A 16835-nucleotide genomic window follows, 5' to 3' on the forward strand; every position below is an offset into this window, starting at 1 on the left:
TAACCTGTAGCACCCACAAGAGGTTATCGAATACGCATGGCATAGGAAAAGGTAATTTCTTTTCTCTTCAAAATGAAACATTCGCGTGCCATGCAAAATCGTCTCGCGTGACATATGTTCGCCACCCCTGAACTAGACAATGTGACTGAGATTTCTCTAGAAATAAAAATCAAAAAACAATTCTCGCTTCTCGAGATTTTTTTTTTATTTCCAGTTTCTCATTTCTTAGGAAACCGTCAGTGAAAATCTCGAGAATTCGAGATATTGTAGACAGGATTTGTTTGCGCCAGAGTTTGATTCGAAACCGAATTAATTTGTTAAATTTGGCGGTATTTTTTTTTGGGCAAAAGTTAAAAAGAGTATGAGTAACTCCAAAGTAAGTATGACTTGAAATGGAATTTGTTATGATTCGTCAGTAAAAATGTGGACTAGATGAATAAAAAAAAATAGAAATTTGCCAATTTCGAGACTACTTTTTAAGAGTGGAAACAGCTAATAGGGCCTTCGTTCAGACCACGGCTGATGATATTTAATTGTGATATAATATTTATTTCAGTACCTTACCCCTTAGGTACCTACCCATAGAATACCACAAAAATCATATACCTATTTATAATAAAATTAAAATGTAAGGTACCCGAAAAAATTTGAATGATCTAAAAGTATGTAGTTTAGTAGGACCTAGTATTTGTTATAAATTAATGTCAAACTATCTAATTCAATTGTAACATCGCTCACTCTCAATAAAATAAACTTTGTCTCTAAAAACGCACGTGCTCAATTGATATTCACGTGTATTAATATATTATGTAGTAATAGATAAATATACGAATCGATAAGTAGGTAAGTAATATATGTAAAAAAAATATTTGTAGAATATATTACATCATTTTCATCGTACAGCCGGAGTGCAAAATTATAAGCGTATAATCTACCAATCGGTCAAATGCTCCAATAATAACGCGTCATTTAGTAGCAATGTTATACTGCCATCGGTTATCGGTACAAAGGTACCGGAATACATTCATCGAACTGCATACGTACAATATACGGGAAACGTATCCAACCAAACTAAACTATCAAAATACATTTTTTTACCTCATTACCAAAGATGTAATTTCGAAATCTTTAACTAAGTAGATTGTAGTAGATTTTACGAAACAACTATTCGAATCGAAGGAACATGGTTGTCGTGAATTGACAGAATGCAGTGACGGCGAGTTTGCAGCGCCCGAGCGGTCATCTTGGCCCACGTGGCCGAATCGAAAGGAACGTGACTGTGGTAAGAGTGTGGTTTTGGAGTACGATTCCACACGCCGCACTCCTTATGCAAATGAAAAATCAATCCCGCGAGGACGCGTGGCTACGAAGCACCGGCTGAGGGCGGGAAATGACGGGGCGAAGGGGCGCCACTGAACAGCGACCCGTGGGGGGCCGGTGGAAACACTGCGTCAGGTGGGTGGCAAATAACTCGTGGATATTGTGTCGAATGCTTGACGATTCGGCAAGGCTGTCGAGCTGAATGTACCTACAGCGGGGTATTTAACGAAATTAAGAGTATCAGCAGGCATTAATCCACCCGACATCTTTGTTTATTGTAATGACATTATAATAAACATACGTACATTTCATCGGAAGATACTGACGTTTCAACTCACATCACCAGTTCACCGACCCCTCAAATAATGTAGGTAATAATTATGTTTGCCTCCTTTATTTGTGAACTTTACACGTTATGCACCTTTCCATGCCATGCGTTGCTTTACTCCTCATTTTTTGGACTTCTCTTACATTAAAGAGTCCATGTTTCACATGCATACGTGAGCGTTAGTCGCACACATTGGTTGAACTTTTTACGCTTAAGACACGATGGGAGGTCACTTTTGAAGATGCTATTCAGGCGCCCAAACGTACTCCAGATCCCTAAGCAGATGAAATGACAATGGGTGCGTAGACGACCTTGCACGCTGGCAAATTTCGGCATACAGTGGTAAACGCACACAGTGACGACGCCCCAAAATCCGCTGGATAGACGACCTCATAAAGTCCGGTGGATGTACGTGGCAGAAACGAACTAGGGACCGAGAAGAGTGGAGAGAACTAGGGAGGCCTTTATCTAGGCAGTGAATCGACCCCAGCTGATGATGATGAATATTATGTTTAAAAAAAATCGTATTCTTTGTTAATCAATGTATGTTTGGACCCAACAGGTATAACTAGTGGTTAACGTCCATTTATCGTAAATTAAGTCTGTGAAGAAACATATTCGTGAAGCGATCAAGATCCACATAGGATTGCAAAACATTCAGGATATTGGTACCTACGAAATCTAACGTCCATGGATATTATTCAGAATCTTGAACTTAAATCAATTTATACACTATAGTGATTCGATGACATGCCATTGATTACGAGAATAAAACATAGAGAATGAGACAATCCAATAACATAATGCACTACAATTGGTAGGTAGGTATTGTGAGATGAACTAATCGACGGGGTAAACAACTCACCCTTGATCCATGCGGTCGACCATCCTATCGGGCGGTCCCGGATGTCCGGGATGGCCCGGATGTCCAGGGTGCCCGGGATGATTGGGGGGCGCGTGTCCTGGCAGGAGGTGTCCGGCCTGCTGGGCGTGCGCCGCCGCCAACGCGGCCGCATGCTGTTGCACCGCGAAGGGCTGGTTGAATTGCGGGGGAGGCCCCGGCGGACCCGGAGGCCCCCCTCCGCCGGGCCCATAAGGCGCTCCGCCGTAATGGGGAGGGGGAGGAGGTCCGTAAGGTGCGCCACCTAACGGGACACAACGTGACATTAGAGGACGAATATTCCGCCGACTTCAACTTCACATGGGTCCGTCATAAGATCATAGTAATATTTAATTTCAGGGTTAATAAGTATTGTATACTAAATATAATATAAACTTAAATGTTCATTTTTGTCCCCGAGTGTCGTAAATGAAAAACGCATTCTTTCAGTGGCAGCAATTCGATATATTGTATTTATGTTGGTCTCTTACTGCGCTAATCGTTTATTTGGGGATTAATATTGTTTCACGAGTGAAGGAATAGTAAGATATAAAATATACAAATGGGATTTTTCGTTTTATGATATGAATAGTTGCTTTTTTCATATACGATACTCCGGTACACAACATATTTTATTTAAAAGGTGGCGATCAAAGCTGGACTTGTCCGATAGGAAAGATTCAAAAGTAGTCAAAAAATTGGTACAAAAACATTACGATAAAATTTGAAAATATTTGCGATAAAAAATCAATGGAATATCATCGATATACTGAAGAAAAAGACCAGCAACGGGACAAGTGTGGTTGTGATCGCCGCCTCATCATATTATAATTGTAAAAAAACCTGTAAGATGAAATAATAAATACCTTGAGCGAAATGATATCGACCGGAGTGGTACTCACCGCTGGCGGGCCTCCCGAAAGGCTGATATTGTTGCTGGGACTGTAGCGGCGGGCCCGGGGTACTAGCCCCGCTAGGCGCGGGGCTGTACGCGGCGCCCGGGGACCCCGCCAGCGGCACACCGAAAGGCGTCGACTGCTGCGACGGAGGCAGCGACTGCGGTTGCTGGGACGGGGGCAGCGAGTCGGACTGTTGTCCGTTCGGGCCGCTGGCTGCCTGCGCGGCGGCGGCGCCCTTCCACGCCGCGGGCTCGTCCAGAGCGGAGGCGCCCCCCCGCCTGCTCAAGCCTACGGACATCTGAATACGTTAATTAAGTCTGCTCCAATAATACATCATTAAATCTCAAGCATGGGATGCAAAGACAGCTTGACATAATTATGTAATGAGCCAATATGTGTATCGATACAGGCCTAGCATGTTACAACTATTCGACTATCGTATGGTCGAAGGTAGCAATACCTTGGCCATGACTGGGGCCAAATTCTTAGAATCAATAATTAATGTAAACAAGTTAACTGCTATGCGCTGTGTGATATATGCAGTCGAAAATAGGCCGAAATTGTGGCGGAATTCAGGAACACAAGTGACAGCTGCTGTCAAAATAAATAAGTGTAAACATGTTCGCAACCTGTTAGAATTTCTTCATAATTCAGGACAATATTAATACTGCGCGCTGATGCACGATAACAATGATAGATGACACTGTTGCAGCAATTTGTGACCTCCAATGCTTGCGCTCTTGCGATATAAAATTGTTTTTGAAAGGCACTTAGGTAAGTATCTCACAATAAGAACTGGTTTCAAAAAAAAAAATCAGGAAGATACCTATTATGGTTCACATGAATTCAAGATCTGACTGTAATGAGGTTAGCTGCTAGAGTCCGATTTCTATAAGCTGGCGTACACGTAAGCACGGTTATTAATTTTATGAACTACGTGTACGCCAGCTTATAGAAATCGGAATTTACGTTTGAGTTGCGCACGTAGCTCACGCCCCGCCGAAAACTGTCCACTCAGGCCGTACACTCAGTTATACCTGCAGGTCAGATGTTTATTGCCAGACTCTAAGTGCATATTTTCTGGATATGGGGAATGTACCCGGAAAGAGCGGTATTCCGTGGACGGGGTAACTAGCACTTGCTAGATTTTGATAACCACGTCACCTTCCGCCGCAATAAAATCAATATAAAAATATTACGGATTTTTTTTCAAAACGAACCCCCCAACATTTTTACGTGTGCGCGTCTAAATAAATATATAGTCGATTTAAAATACTTCTGTTAATAATGCTGCACCTTTCAACAGATAGTGATGCTAAAAACGCAAGGTCGTAGATCACCCCTCATTAATCGAAACACCAAAAATGGCAGAACACGCATCTGCAGACTGCAGTGGACACACAACTGCCTCGCCTTCCGGAATTAATAAAGTTATAAGTAAAATTCAAAAACGTGCGCAGTCACATCACAAATACAAAACCGAGGGTAGATTATCTTTGCTAGCAAAAGTGGTTTTTGAAATATTTAGTGTGGTTTTACACTTCCATTCGGACAGTGCAATATGTAACGGCAGTTGTTGTAACATGGTGTCCGCGGCACGTGTATATTATTGTGATCCGAAAAAGACAGATGCAATTTTGAAAGCAGTCCACAGGTGGTCGAGAAGGATGCGTGCGCAACATTTTATGACATCATTATGGTGCAGTACCTCCTTACATACTTTCGAAATACCAACTCTAAACCATCACGTATTTTAGTTATGAATGCAAAAAAATAAATTATACCTACTAGTATTTTAATACAATCGAAGTACTTGGCGGAATTTCAATTTAAATTGTAATAGATTTAAGTTTTGTACTATTCCATTTGAGTGACTCTTGAGATACTCAAATGGAATAGTACAAAACTTAAATTTATTAGAATTAAACTACATAAAAACTTCCATTCAAATGTAGTCACCTCTGGGCACATAATATTGTAACATTAAGGGTTATCATAATGCCTCTGCGAGTGAACTTGAAAACTCGTATTTAAGTAATAGATTTCATTTTAAATATCAATAGGTACATAAGATTATTTTTTAATTAGAAAAAATGTCTTAATTATTAAAAAAAAAAAGAAAGTTAGCGGTAAAATATAGTACTTATCAAATGACAGGTTTTGCTAAAAACTGTAATATGTCTAAAAACGTTTTTCGGTGCTCTGATATTTGGCAACTTTGACTTTGAAGCCCTTTAGATCGATATGCAATATTTTAAAAATAGACAGTCCGGAAATCTGCGATTGGAGAATTTTTGAACAAGGAAAATATATCGGAGATGGGATTTTGTGGCTCATTTCTGTTTACATCACAATAAAAGATTATAGTTACGTATTTAGATATTCCAATTTAAAAATAAAAGAAGAAACGAATAGCATAGAGCAGGGGTAGCCAACTCGTTTGTTGTCGAGATCTACTTTGTGCATTAAATGATTTAATTATGATAGCGAGCTATAGGTAAATCAGTACGCAGTGGCACAATGGACACCGTAAACTCGACTTGTAGTGGCATTGTTTGCCAAAATTGAAACGAGCATTGCTGCAAACAATTCCAATCGCTTTGATTTACCTATCATTAATCATTACCAATTCGCATAATTGATGAGCAATGGACGCATTGATATGGCTTTATACCAGTATTAAAAACTGGAATAAAACCCTATGGGTTCTTTGCTCGTTAATATGTTATGTCGTCTTTTAAAAGCCAATATCTGAGCATTCTAATGAACAAACATCGCATTGATAGATTTTTTCGCTAGAATAGACCTAATATAGAGTAATATTTACTTTTGAGATAACTCGATAACTATTGTATTCGTAATTTTACGTGTAATTTCAATAGTTTTAACGTTAAATATTGACTTTTGTTTGCATTAACACAACTGATTGACACTCTGTCTCCGATGCACTTTTAAATTCAAAACCGTTAATTTATGTAAAATCTAAATATTGTTTTAGAAACATTGTTCATAGTGGCAGTGAGATATGTTATGATAAAATACGGCCGCGATTGACCAAAAATTGCTTCGCGATCGACCTGTTTGTTGGCCATAGCTGACAGTGAAATTCTTTGGTTGCTGATAATATAATATTATTTCAAAGATGTAACAATAGGTTGCGAGAAACCTTTCATTTAGTTAACTACTGGTACGTAGGTACACATATAATATTAAAATATCACGTACCTACTTGGAAGATTTTAATAAATTACTAAACGTCTGCTTAGTCAGTTTCATATAGAAAATAATAATCATCTAGGACAGGGGTTCCGCACCTCTTTGTGATTATAGGAGCACGGTTATAATAACAGTTACGAATAGAATTACGGGCACAATGTTTTTCTAATGAAACTTTCAATATTGTAATGTAGACAGAGATATAATATAATATATATGACAAGTGGACATTTTCGCAATTTTTTCATCATTTATTATTAATAATCATGACGTATTCATTGTTAAAAAAAAAATATTCACATATGAACATAAATGAATAGATAGAATACCTATTATGATTTTATCATATGAACCAACTTTAAGGGAGGGTTATTCTTCCATCGACCAGATTCTGCAAAATTTTCAACTGATTAACATTCGGTACTTAAGCACTTAAACCAATTCGTAGGGAAAATATTTCCAGTGCAGCAATTTAGTTGCTACGTGCTTGAATAAGATTTACAATACCAGTCAGTTATTCCTGTAATCTTCATATGCGGGATAAATGGATTGATGAAAAGGAAATCCACAGGTGCAAGTGTTATTGACCGAAATCTTCTTCAAGTTTGAGCTAAAGCTTGTGGGTCGAGATTTTTCGAGAATTAATGAGAACAGTCGATTTTCGTTCCTCGCATTGTTAATAAGAAATATATGTACTTATACATTTTAATTCAAAATCCCAATTTTTTTTTTTTAAGTACGTATAAGTAGGTACCTAACGTCTATTTATTTTCGAATTGCGTGGCGTCCAGTTGTCCCGGCGCCAAATCGTCCTAGACCCATTATTTTACCTTGAGTGATAGCAACGCGTTGTCTTTAGCTACACAATAGTAGTTCATGCGCTGTAAGTATTAGAAATCAGATGTTTTACCTGCACCTACATTTACCTAATTTAACTATACAGGTAAGACGGAGAAGGATCTGTTGCATGGATTGACACCATGGCCCTTCCACAGTGAATATCCATATTGACTAGTTATGTGCTTTTGTTTTCTAATGCTGATGTTTTTTTCTTTTTGTATTATAACCGTTTTTTATCTTAATATTGCCATATATTATATACAAGAGAGGTGGGTACCTGTTTTATTTTGATTTGTCGATTTTTAATCTTAAGATGATTCTAAACCAAGCCAGGAGAGATTTAGTAAACATCAAAATAAGGTACTGGATCGTCCAATAAAAGTTTTACGATACTCGAATCGATGGTATTTTTTTTTGTCAATAAGTAGATTGATGGTTGGATTCCTGCAAAATTTCAGCTCCTTTCGTCAGACGACGATCATTCCCCATACACGCGTGTCAACTTCTACTACTACATTATTTGTAAAGTATAAAAAAAATGTGATTAGGTCATCGATATAAATTTAATATTTATACTGTTTACTTCTTGTTTCTTCTGTTTTCTACTTATTAAGTCATAATTTGTGTTCATAATATCTGCAGCAATGTGATCAGTTCATGTAGGTTTTTTATTTCAAACTCAATGGGGGATCCTATATGCCAGGGGTCGGCAAACTCTTGGACCAAAAGAGCCAAATATGAGTATCACAACGGTTAAAAAAAATTTCGAGAGCCATACATATATTTTTATAAATATGATTTATTTCAGTGAATGTTATTGTTTATTTATCAAGTAAAGAAGATTTTGCGAATAAAACTAACGCAAATATAAGTTATTTTATTGTTTAAATTATATTTTTTCAGAAAATGAGTTACATACAATTTTCACGCATTCCTTAAAACTAATGTGAACAATGACCTTCTTTGCATTTCTTTGGAGAGTGTCTGTATGTTTGGTATGTGACTTGTAGTTTTCAATTTAAGCGCGACTCCAGATTCTCATCGGTTATTTGGCTTCTCTAAATGCTATTTATATTGATCATGTTTGAAAATGATTGTTCGCATACAAATTATGTAGACTCAAATATGAGTACGGAAAGCTAAACCATGTATTAAAAATTGTAGAATCTACCTTATTATGTAGATCTTTTAGAGCGCTCTGCTGTGTTGTGAAATTAAATTGCATTTTTCTCTTTACAAATCCTCAATTTTGGTGGCAAGACCTACAAATTTGGAGCAACATAACTCTTTGCTTGTTAAATCCACAAAAAAAACTATTTCAAAAGTGCTCGTGTCAATATGAAATGGAGAAAAATTTAATATGTCGACTTTTGCAATGGGCGGATTAAAAACGACAACAATTAAACCTTTTTTTGTAAAAAATGTGAATTAGGAATTTGGCAAAGAGCCGCACGCATATACCCAAAGAGCCGCATGTGGCTCGCGAGCCGCGGTTTGCCGACATCTGCTATATGCCAACAGAGAACCTAGCAGAAAAATACGAAGCTTGCAATTTGAGAATTCTTTTTGATAATTTACAATTTCAACTGTGTTAATTAATACTAAATCTGTACCTATCTAAAACATTAAAAAGAAAAATATTTTAAATTTTAAGTCAAAGATGAACTTACAATTGTAAAACATGTGAATTTGTTGAATCGGACCGCACCTTATCACAAATAATTTATGGGTATATTTTTATTATATAAAATTTAGTTTATTAAGTTTTCTAAGCATCACCTAAGAGATTTTTGACTAATGCATAGTTTTAATATTTATATTAAAAAACATCGATTTTTATAAAAATATAAATGTGTATAACTTGAAATCCTTTTTATTTATATCAAATCAATCTTCAATATTGGGACCATACCTAAAATAAAATTTGGAGGTAAAGACATCTGTAAACAGGTTATTTTTACCGTGATGTCCCCCGCAAATGGGTTGAGAATTCCTGATCTAGCATATAAAAAAATGTATACAATAACCCTTCGAGAATTTTTCGTTTTTCTGATTTGTCAGTAAATTGAAAATTCTCCCTTCAGTTAGATTTGAGAGCATTAAGTATTGTGATTTTCTCAGTTAAACAGCAATCCACTGGTAATCTTTCGCGTAGGTCACTATATCGGGAAACACTACGTACGATAATCGAGCCTATAATTTCAGTAATGTTCCATACAGCATTGCCGAATCTCTCCGATCATAGCGTCAAATGTACGCGATATATATCAACGTATAGCTAAGTGGGTATAATTCAGCCTAGTATTTTTTGTGATTAGAACTCTGGTAGTTTTTATATTTCAATAACTTAAACTTCCAGAAAATTGCGATGTACCTACTATGATTGAATTAACGGGAATATGTATGCGGTTGTAAAGGATGGCGTCAAAAAGATTTAACATCACTGCAACAGTGACTGCATCCTAAATACGCACATACGAGTATATTTAATAAGTGGATTTCACAGACGTAACATTAGATTGCTCTTTCAATTTATATTTTACTATGTTATGCAAATAGTAACCCACACGTATTTTCAAAAAAAATTGCGGACATCTACACTCTCCAGTCGATGTTGATTGACAATACTTCGGAAAGACTGCATATTCAACATTCGATTTGATAAATTATCAGATGTCTAGAAGATAATAATATTTCAGGATTTGTAAGTCACCTTACCGACAATAAACTAAGCTTAAAAATTAATAGTTTAGATTTTCCAAAAATATAAGTAAGTAGGCAAGTAGGTACTAAATAACTTTAATTTGTTAATAATTTATTGAGTGGCGTTTAAAATCAGGGTGCTCATAGTAAACCTGGGGTACAGGGTAAACCACTATATTTGTTCCAGTCTTCACAACACTTCTACCGTCCGTTATGGGGCTCTTGCTGCAGCGGCCATCTTCAATTATAGCAAAATTATTTCGATTTACGGCCAACTTTTTTTCCGGTGTATTTTCAACATTGAGAAAAATAGTGTCCAGGCAGGGAACATAAAATACGACAAAAATGACAAGTGACAAGAATTACTCTCGCTGACAGAACGTCCAAGGGTTTGGTCAAAAGTGTATTCTCATTTCAGCCAATATCAATAATTTCATTGATCTCGACGCTTTTATTTTTGTAATGTAAGTGTAACTGGACAATGGAATTTTATATGCAGTGGAGTGAAATACATTAGAGAGATTGGAAGAAACTTAAAGATTTTTTTTTTGACTATAATTAATTTAAAATTGAAAACACAAAAAGCTCCCGACTATGATCCTGAAAAAATGTTAAGTGGGTTAAAATCGCCTGAGCTAAAAAAATCAAAACCTAAGTTGTCAATACGATGTTAAAAAGTTCGAATCTCTGATCCTAGCGTGAAATTTCTTGTACGCCAAACACTATTACAGATATTTTTTAATACCGTAAGTGCGTAGTATTTTTGAATATGGGTTTATTATCTAGTGTCCTTATGAAGTTTCCTACAAGCTTATTTTCGAGCGCGTCCAGAAGAAATTACTTCGATGTATTTATTTTAAGACATACTATTTTCCCTTCAATAATTCGTCAAACGATTATTTTCCGACTGCCATTCAACGAGGCATGTTTACTTTTAACTGTCTTGAATGTCGAGGGTCACTTCTGCTCATGAGACATTTTTGCCTGTTATCGCGAAGGATGGTTTCCAATCTTGGTGTCTAGCCATGACCTATTCTGGGTCGGAACCGTTCCCTCGTGTCAAGCCTATCAGGCACCATTGGCGAGGGTGCAAGACTAGTAATGCGCTCCCCAAAGACATTGATATTTTCAGTGATGTGCTGTGTATTTTGTTTTTGAAATTTGATTTTACTGTAAGTATAAAATTGTTTATGTTTTTTTAATTTGTTCTCTCTTGCGAGGGTAATATTTTTTTATAATGTAAATCTCGTGTGAACGTCCTGAATTTTGATTTTTAATGTCCACAATGTTTTGTTTTCTTAAATAAATAAAAATGTTCGCGACCCCTGTTATAGATAATACGATACAAGAAGTGCTGTAACTCGTACTCAGTACAACTATGCAAAAACTTCTTCAAAAGACCATTACCTACTTACTATGACGTATGCTATTGAAGAAACTTGATAATAAACCATAATGCACAGCTCGATTGACTCTACTGGTTCACAAATCACAACCATTGACGAATTAAATGGACGAAGTGTGTGAATATTCAGCCAATCAATGTAAACGGCCCCATAGATTTTTAGTCAAGACAGAATCCTCTCATACAAATTTTATTATTTTATAATAAAAAGACGAAAGTCACGGAATAGTGACCTTACCTGCACTGTCATAAGGGTCAATTTGCATACTTCATTGTTGTTTTTATTCCACCCAGAAAAACAATAACAATGGGATGTGCTTTACCTTCTGGGTGTATTTATAATAAAATATAATTCTTAAGTGTAGAGAAAAATTGGGATAAATTGTCAGCAGTAAATCCATGCACGTGTAAACGGGATATTAAACACGTGTTAAAGAATATGTATGATCGTTTCAAGAATTACATCTGCAACATAACATGCATCAGAATTTTCACGTAAACGAAACGTGCATTGCATATAGATAATATTTGATAACATTCAGGCGGACTTTTTATTTCTCGTGTCAGGCCCAGTGACGTCCCATGGGGGTAGGTAGATTGAGCGTCGCTTGGGGGCGGCAGTTACCCAAAGGGCGGCAAATCGAGGAGAATCATTACGTATATATAGAAATAGCTGCTTAAACTTAGAAATAACGGAAATATCTTTCCATTAAAAAATTCAGTCACTGGTTGGAAACAAAATGTATTAATTAGGTGAAAGGGACTTTAATTTTTTGTCGGGTTTGCGATGCCTAGTTTACTTCCGTTGTCCTTGGACGTCACGTTCTTGGTGAACAGCAATGACACGTGCATATCTAATTTAAAATGTATCCAAATATATTTACCAGTCACTCGTGAGTTTTGGAAGTTGACAAGTGCAATTTTAAATGTAGGTACCTATCTGAAACCGTAACTGACTCGCAATATTGTCTATTGAACCAGAGATGGCATTTAAATTAGATTTAGTGGTAGGTATATACCTTTTTAGTAATGTATCCATACAACGCATTTCTTAGATATTGGAGTCACGAAAGGATGATAAAAAGTACTGTATAAAATAATGTGGCGGCATTTTGTCTAAGGACGTAACTGGTCAGGCCATACATACCTGACTATCATTTAAGTTGTAAACCAATTGTGGCCTCGAAATCTTAAAAAACAAGTATATGAAGCTGGCTTTCACATCTATCTTGTTAATCTGTTCTGTGGTTTCGCGGAGTAATGCGGCGTTCAAGACGTGGCAGAAAAAATGGGATGTCTCCGATCGGATCGAGGAATCGCAATTGCCACAAAAATCACGACTGTGCAAACATTCCTTAGGCAATTAATACCCCCTTTACATGTGCATGGATTAACTGCTGACAGTGAGTAACTCAGAAATTTCCGAACTTTTTTGATTCGTGTATGCAATCTTGCCAACTGGAGGATAACACATGTTTACAGTACATTTTCTTGGTATGGCCGCGATATACGCACTATTGCTGGCAATAAACATGTACGGCCGCTATAATGCTTGCGATTAGTGGTGGTGGCGCCGAAACCTTATTCAAAACGTATTTCATGGACGAAGTACAAGACGAACCTGTCAGTCATCCAAAGACCTGGGATAACACAGATAAAGGAACGACTATCGACAATATGTTGGACATATTGTTTGCCGCGGACTTGAATGTGTTTTGGACGGGGGAAGTGAAGCAGAGGAAGACCTTCGACGTGTGCGAGCGACCAATTGAAAAAGTTTACTGGTGGCAGCCTTCACTCTGCCCTGATAGAAGCAGATGACCGTTAAGGGGTGGAAAGTCTTGGTCGCACAGAAGATGACTGCACGTTAGGTGGTCCTCAGTCAAAGTGAACGACCGAAGAAGAGTTCGCAGTGGCATATTGTGCTTGTAATAAATTGAAATAATAGTTATAACTAAGGCTGCAGACACACAGTACACTATGTATGAGAAATAGAGCTCCTTGATTGGTTGGAAAGGCCTTGGTGACAGAACTCACATCAGGCAACTTTGTCAACGATTTTCACATGGTTTAAAATAACTTTTGAAACCCAACAATTTTTCATTATATAGATTAATGTCTTTAGAATCACTCGGTATAAATAATTGAACGAAAAAATTACAAAATTGCAAAAATATGGGTTATAAGTGTTATAACTCTTGCCAGAGCTAGGTGACTCAAATACAATATGTGTGTGTTCAAGTTGAATAATAACAATGAGTGTGTTAGAATAATTGTTAAGCCAGTTTAGTTACTGGATTAGATCACAGCCTATTTTAAGTTAGTGGTTTTGTGACATTCAAAAATATTAAAGTAATATTAATGATATAGAATCTTAATAACCACTTTTTCGTAAAATTATTATAATATAGGTAGGTAACTAATACTGTTGAAAACGTATGCTAAAGCAAAATAATGCAAATTAAATCATTCGCAAAGCACATCGCACATCCATCCCTCGTTTATGCATCATGTTCTGTACTATCCGCCAACTTACTGACTCTGCGGGTTCACGTATGCTCCCAGAGATCGACAATACGGATACGCTTACCGTTCACTTCGTTATAATTATCGTTGTATTTCCTAAGCAAGGGGGTTCTCCAAATGATTATTCACCAGATTTATAATTAAAAAAGGAAAACACGGACACAACTGCCGCAGTGAAACTTTCATAAGCTTACGTATGAAAAAAGAAACATGACAGAAGAATGACTATTTATCTGAATTTACGGGGTTTGAGAAAGAAATAGGATGAGACATTCTATGGAGGTTGCTAGTCCCATAGTTTCACTGTTGTGTGGTTGCACACATTCGGACAAAACGTAATTGCCGAATACACAATCAATGTACTAGCTATATATTACAACTCATTTGTTGAATATCTAACTCGAAATTAGAAATTGTATACAAAAAATATTATTCATTTATTTATCAATATCGCGGGCGCACCTGCCTGCGACCACGGGCACTTTGTTTGGAACCCCTGCCCTAAACAACACTTTCTATGCAGATTTTTGTATGTTAGTCACTTGCGCAATCATAATTAGGTCCATACATTGGGCCCAAACAGACATTGAAAAACATGTGAATTTTTGTCGAACCCGGGAGCCACGACATTATAAGCCCGGCGCGTAGCCGCTAGGACATCGCAGACGTCCAAGCCAAACACGGTGGGTGCTAATTTACTCAGTAGTAATGATTATTTGCAAATTAAATCGAACATACAAATTATATACACAATATATTAATGTACGTAAAAACAGGGAATATCCGCCGCAAACAAATCACGATTTTACAGAAGTTCCAATAGAGTAAAAAAATGTTTTTTTAACTGTAACAAAACTGTAACTTAAAAATATAATAAGAAAACATGTCGTGGATAAAAACTTTTCTAAGTAGCTGGACGAGCTGGACTGATTCTACACATGCGAAATAAAATTTTTGCCACGTATGGGCTAGGATGAAGGTTGCTAAGTAACGCGTACCCGATCAACGCCAATGATTGGAGAAAAGGCGCAGAGGATCGAGACGACTGGAGGAAAGAGCTGTAGAGCCTTACGGAGAAGATTAAGTAAGTCAGTATAAAAAAATGGCATATAATCGATAAACTTTTTGCACGTGAATGTATTTATAACAGTGATACACGAACGGACATTCCATTCATTACGGGCTCATTGACTAAAATGAATGATAGGTATCGTAATAAGAAACTAGTTACTAGACTAACTTTCAGCGAAACATTGTAAAATGTTGTCATCCGATGATTTTAAATTTTAAAGTTTATTATTAACAGATAGTATATGCAGTTTATCGTTATTTTTCATCCGTGGTTCAAATAATTGAGGGTTTAAAAAATAAAACAATACTATCTATCCCCTGTAACCAGCTGCAAAACCAGGTAAAGTCCTTGGGTTCAAAACAGTGATGGCGATAGCGGTGGAAATAATTAACTTTCAAATTCAAGAGGATTCAATTACTAACAAGTAGTGTTCATATATGAAATCGATGCCGAATAATGGAGACTCTGTAATAGGTACTGCTAAGTTAAAATGACATGTCCAGACTCGGGAGAAAATAATACCTATATCAGTGATCGCGAACCAATGGCACGCGAATGTTTCATTTTGAAGAGAAAAGAAATTACTAATTTATATAAGTAGGTACTTATATTTAAAAAATGTTTATTTTTAAAAGGTTTACAAATAAATATATAAGTACTTATATAATATTTAAAAATAATATATTATGTTTACGACGACGAAATTCATCCATAAATATGACAAGTCGCATTGTCTAAAAAATTGCAGGCAAATCCTTTTGAAGAATACTCATTACGTTTAATGTAAATATACAATTGCATAGGTCGGTACGGTCTTTAGGATCGGGGAATTAAAAATAAACATATTCAATCAACAAACCTTATGAAATTAATCATCGGCAGTCATTCAAATATAACAGCTTGCTATTTTGCCTCTAACATAATCTCTAAAAATGGAAAAACGTTCAGTGATGGAGAATATTATATGAAAGAAGAGTGGTTTAAATGATTGCACGATCTCTTTGGCTAATTTAAAAACAAGGAAAAAAAAACAAAGAATAAAAGATATGCCTTCGGCTAGAAATACGGTAAAGACAGAATATCAAGAACTCAATTGTAATTTTTAAACTTTTTTAAAAGAATTCTTAAAAACGTTTTTTTAGAAAATTTATAAAAAAAAATTCGCCGTGAAAAAATGCTTGGCACGTCAGTCAGTCGAAAAATATTATTTGGGAAATTTTGGCACGCGTACGTAAAAAGGTTCGCCATCCCTGACCTATATCAACACTTGTATCCTGTGCAGCATGCGAACATTAATTGTAAAATGGATAATTGCCCCTACTTTTTTAGTTAAAATGAAATCAGATTCATGTAAAGAGTTACCGGTTACCAAACTTACCTGATAAAATAGTGATAATACAATATTATTATTACCAAAGAGTGACTAAACTTAAATGGATGGTATTCAAATAATTTTGTTTTATTATGACAGTGATGGTTGTTCTGGGAACTTTTAGTGTTGTTGAATTCGTGGCAATAACAAAATAATATACTTTATAGATGCCTTAGATTGTGACGTCATTTAGAGACGACCCTTAAGTAACCAGCAGACCCTATGAGCAGACCATTTTTACGTTGCTGTGTTGATGAGACATATTAGATAAGTT

At 36.3% G+C, this 16835-nt stretch overlaps 1 protein-coding gene across 11 annotated transcripts in view; it reads right to left on the reverse strand.

Moving 5' to 3' along the window:
• The window catches only part of Chi (LIM domain-binding protein 2 Chi), an 85012-nt gene that overhangs the window by 39701 nt on the left and 28476 nt on the right, over positions 1 to 16835 (reverse strand). For 4 of the 11 annotated variants that reach the window (XM_085954029.1, XM_085954025.1, XM_085954026.1 and 1 more), the window contains exons 2-3: positions 3395 to 3715; positions 2514 to 2793 (exon numbers count right to left, since the gene is read on the reverse strand). In XM_085954029.1, the coding sequence (XP_085810155.1) occupies positions 2514 to 2793; positions 3395 to 3715 (601 nt within the window). Of the gene's footprint in view, positions 1 to 2513; positions 2794 to 3394; positions 3726 to 16835 lie in introns of all 11 variants that reach the window. The other 7 variants (XM_085954031.1, XM_085954033.1, XM_085954027.1 and 4 more) reach the window with 3 other exon arrangements.

This window comes from Rhyacophila brunnea, unplaced genomic scaffold (genome assembly GCF_057557595.1).
Source record: "Rhyacophila brunnea isolate RB1 unplaced genomic scaffold, BYU_Rbru_1.0 scaffold_4, whole genome shotgun sequence".
NCBI classification, from domain to species: Eukaryota; Metazoa; Arthropoda; class Insecta; order Trichoptera; family Rhyacophilidae; genus Rhyacophila; species Rhyacophila brunnea.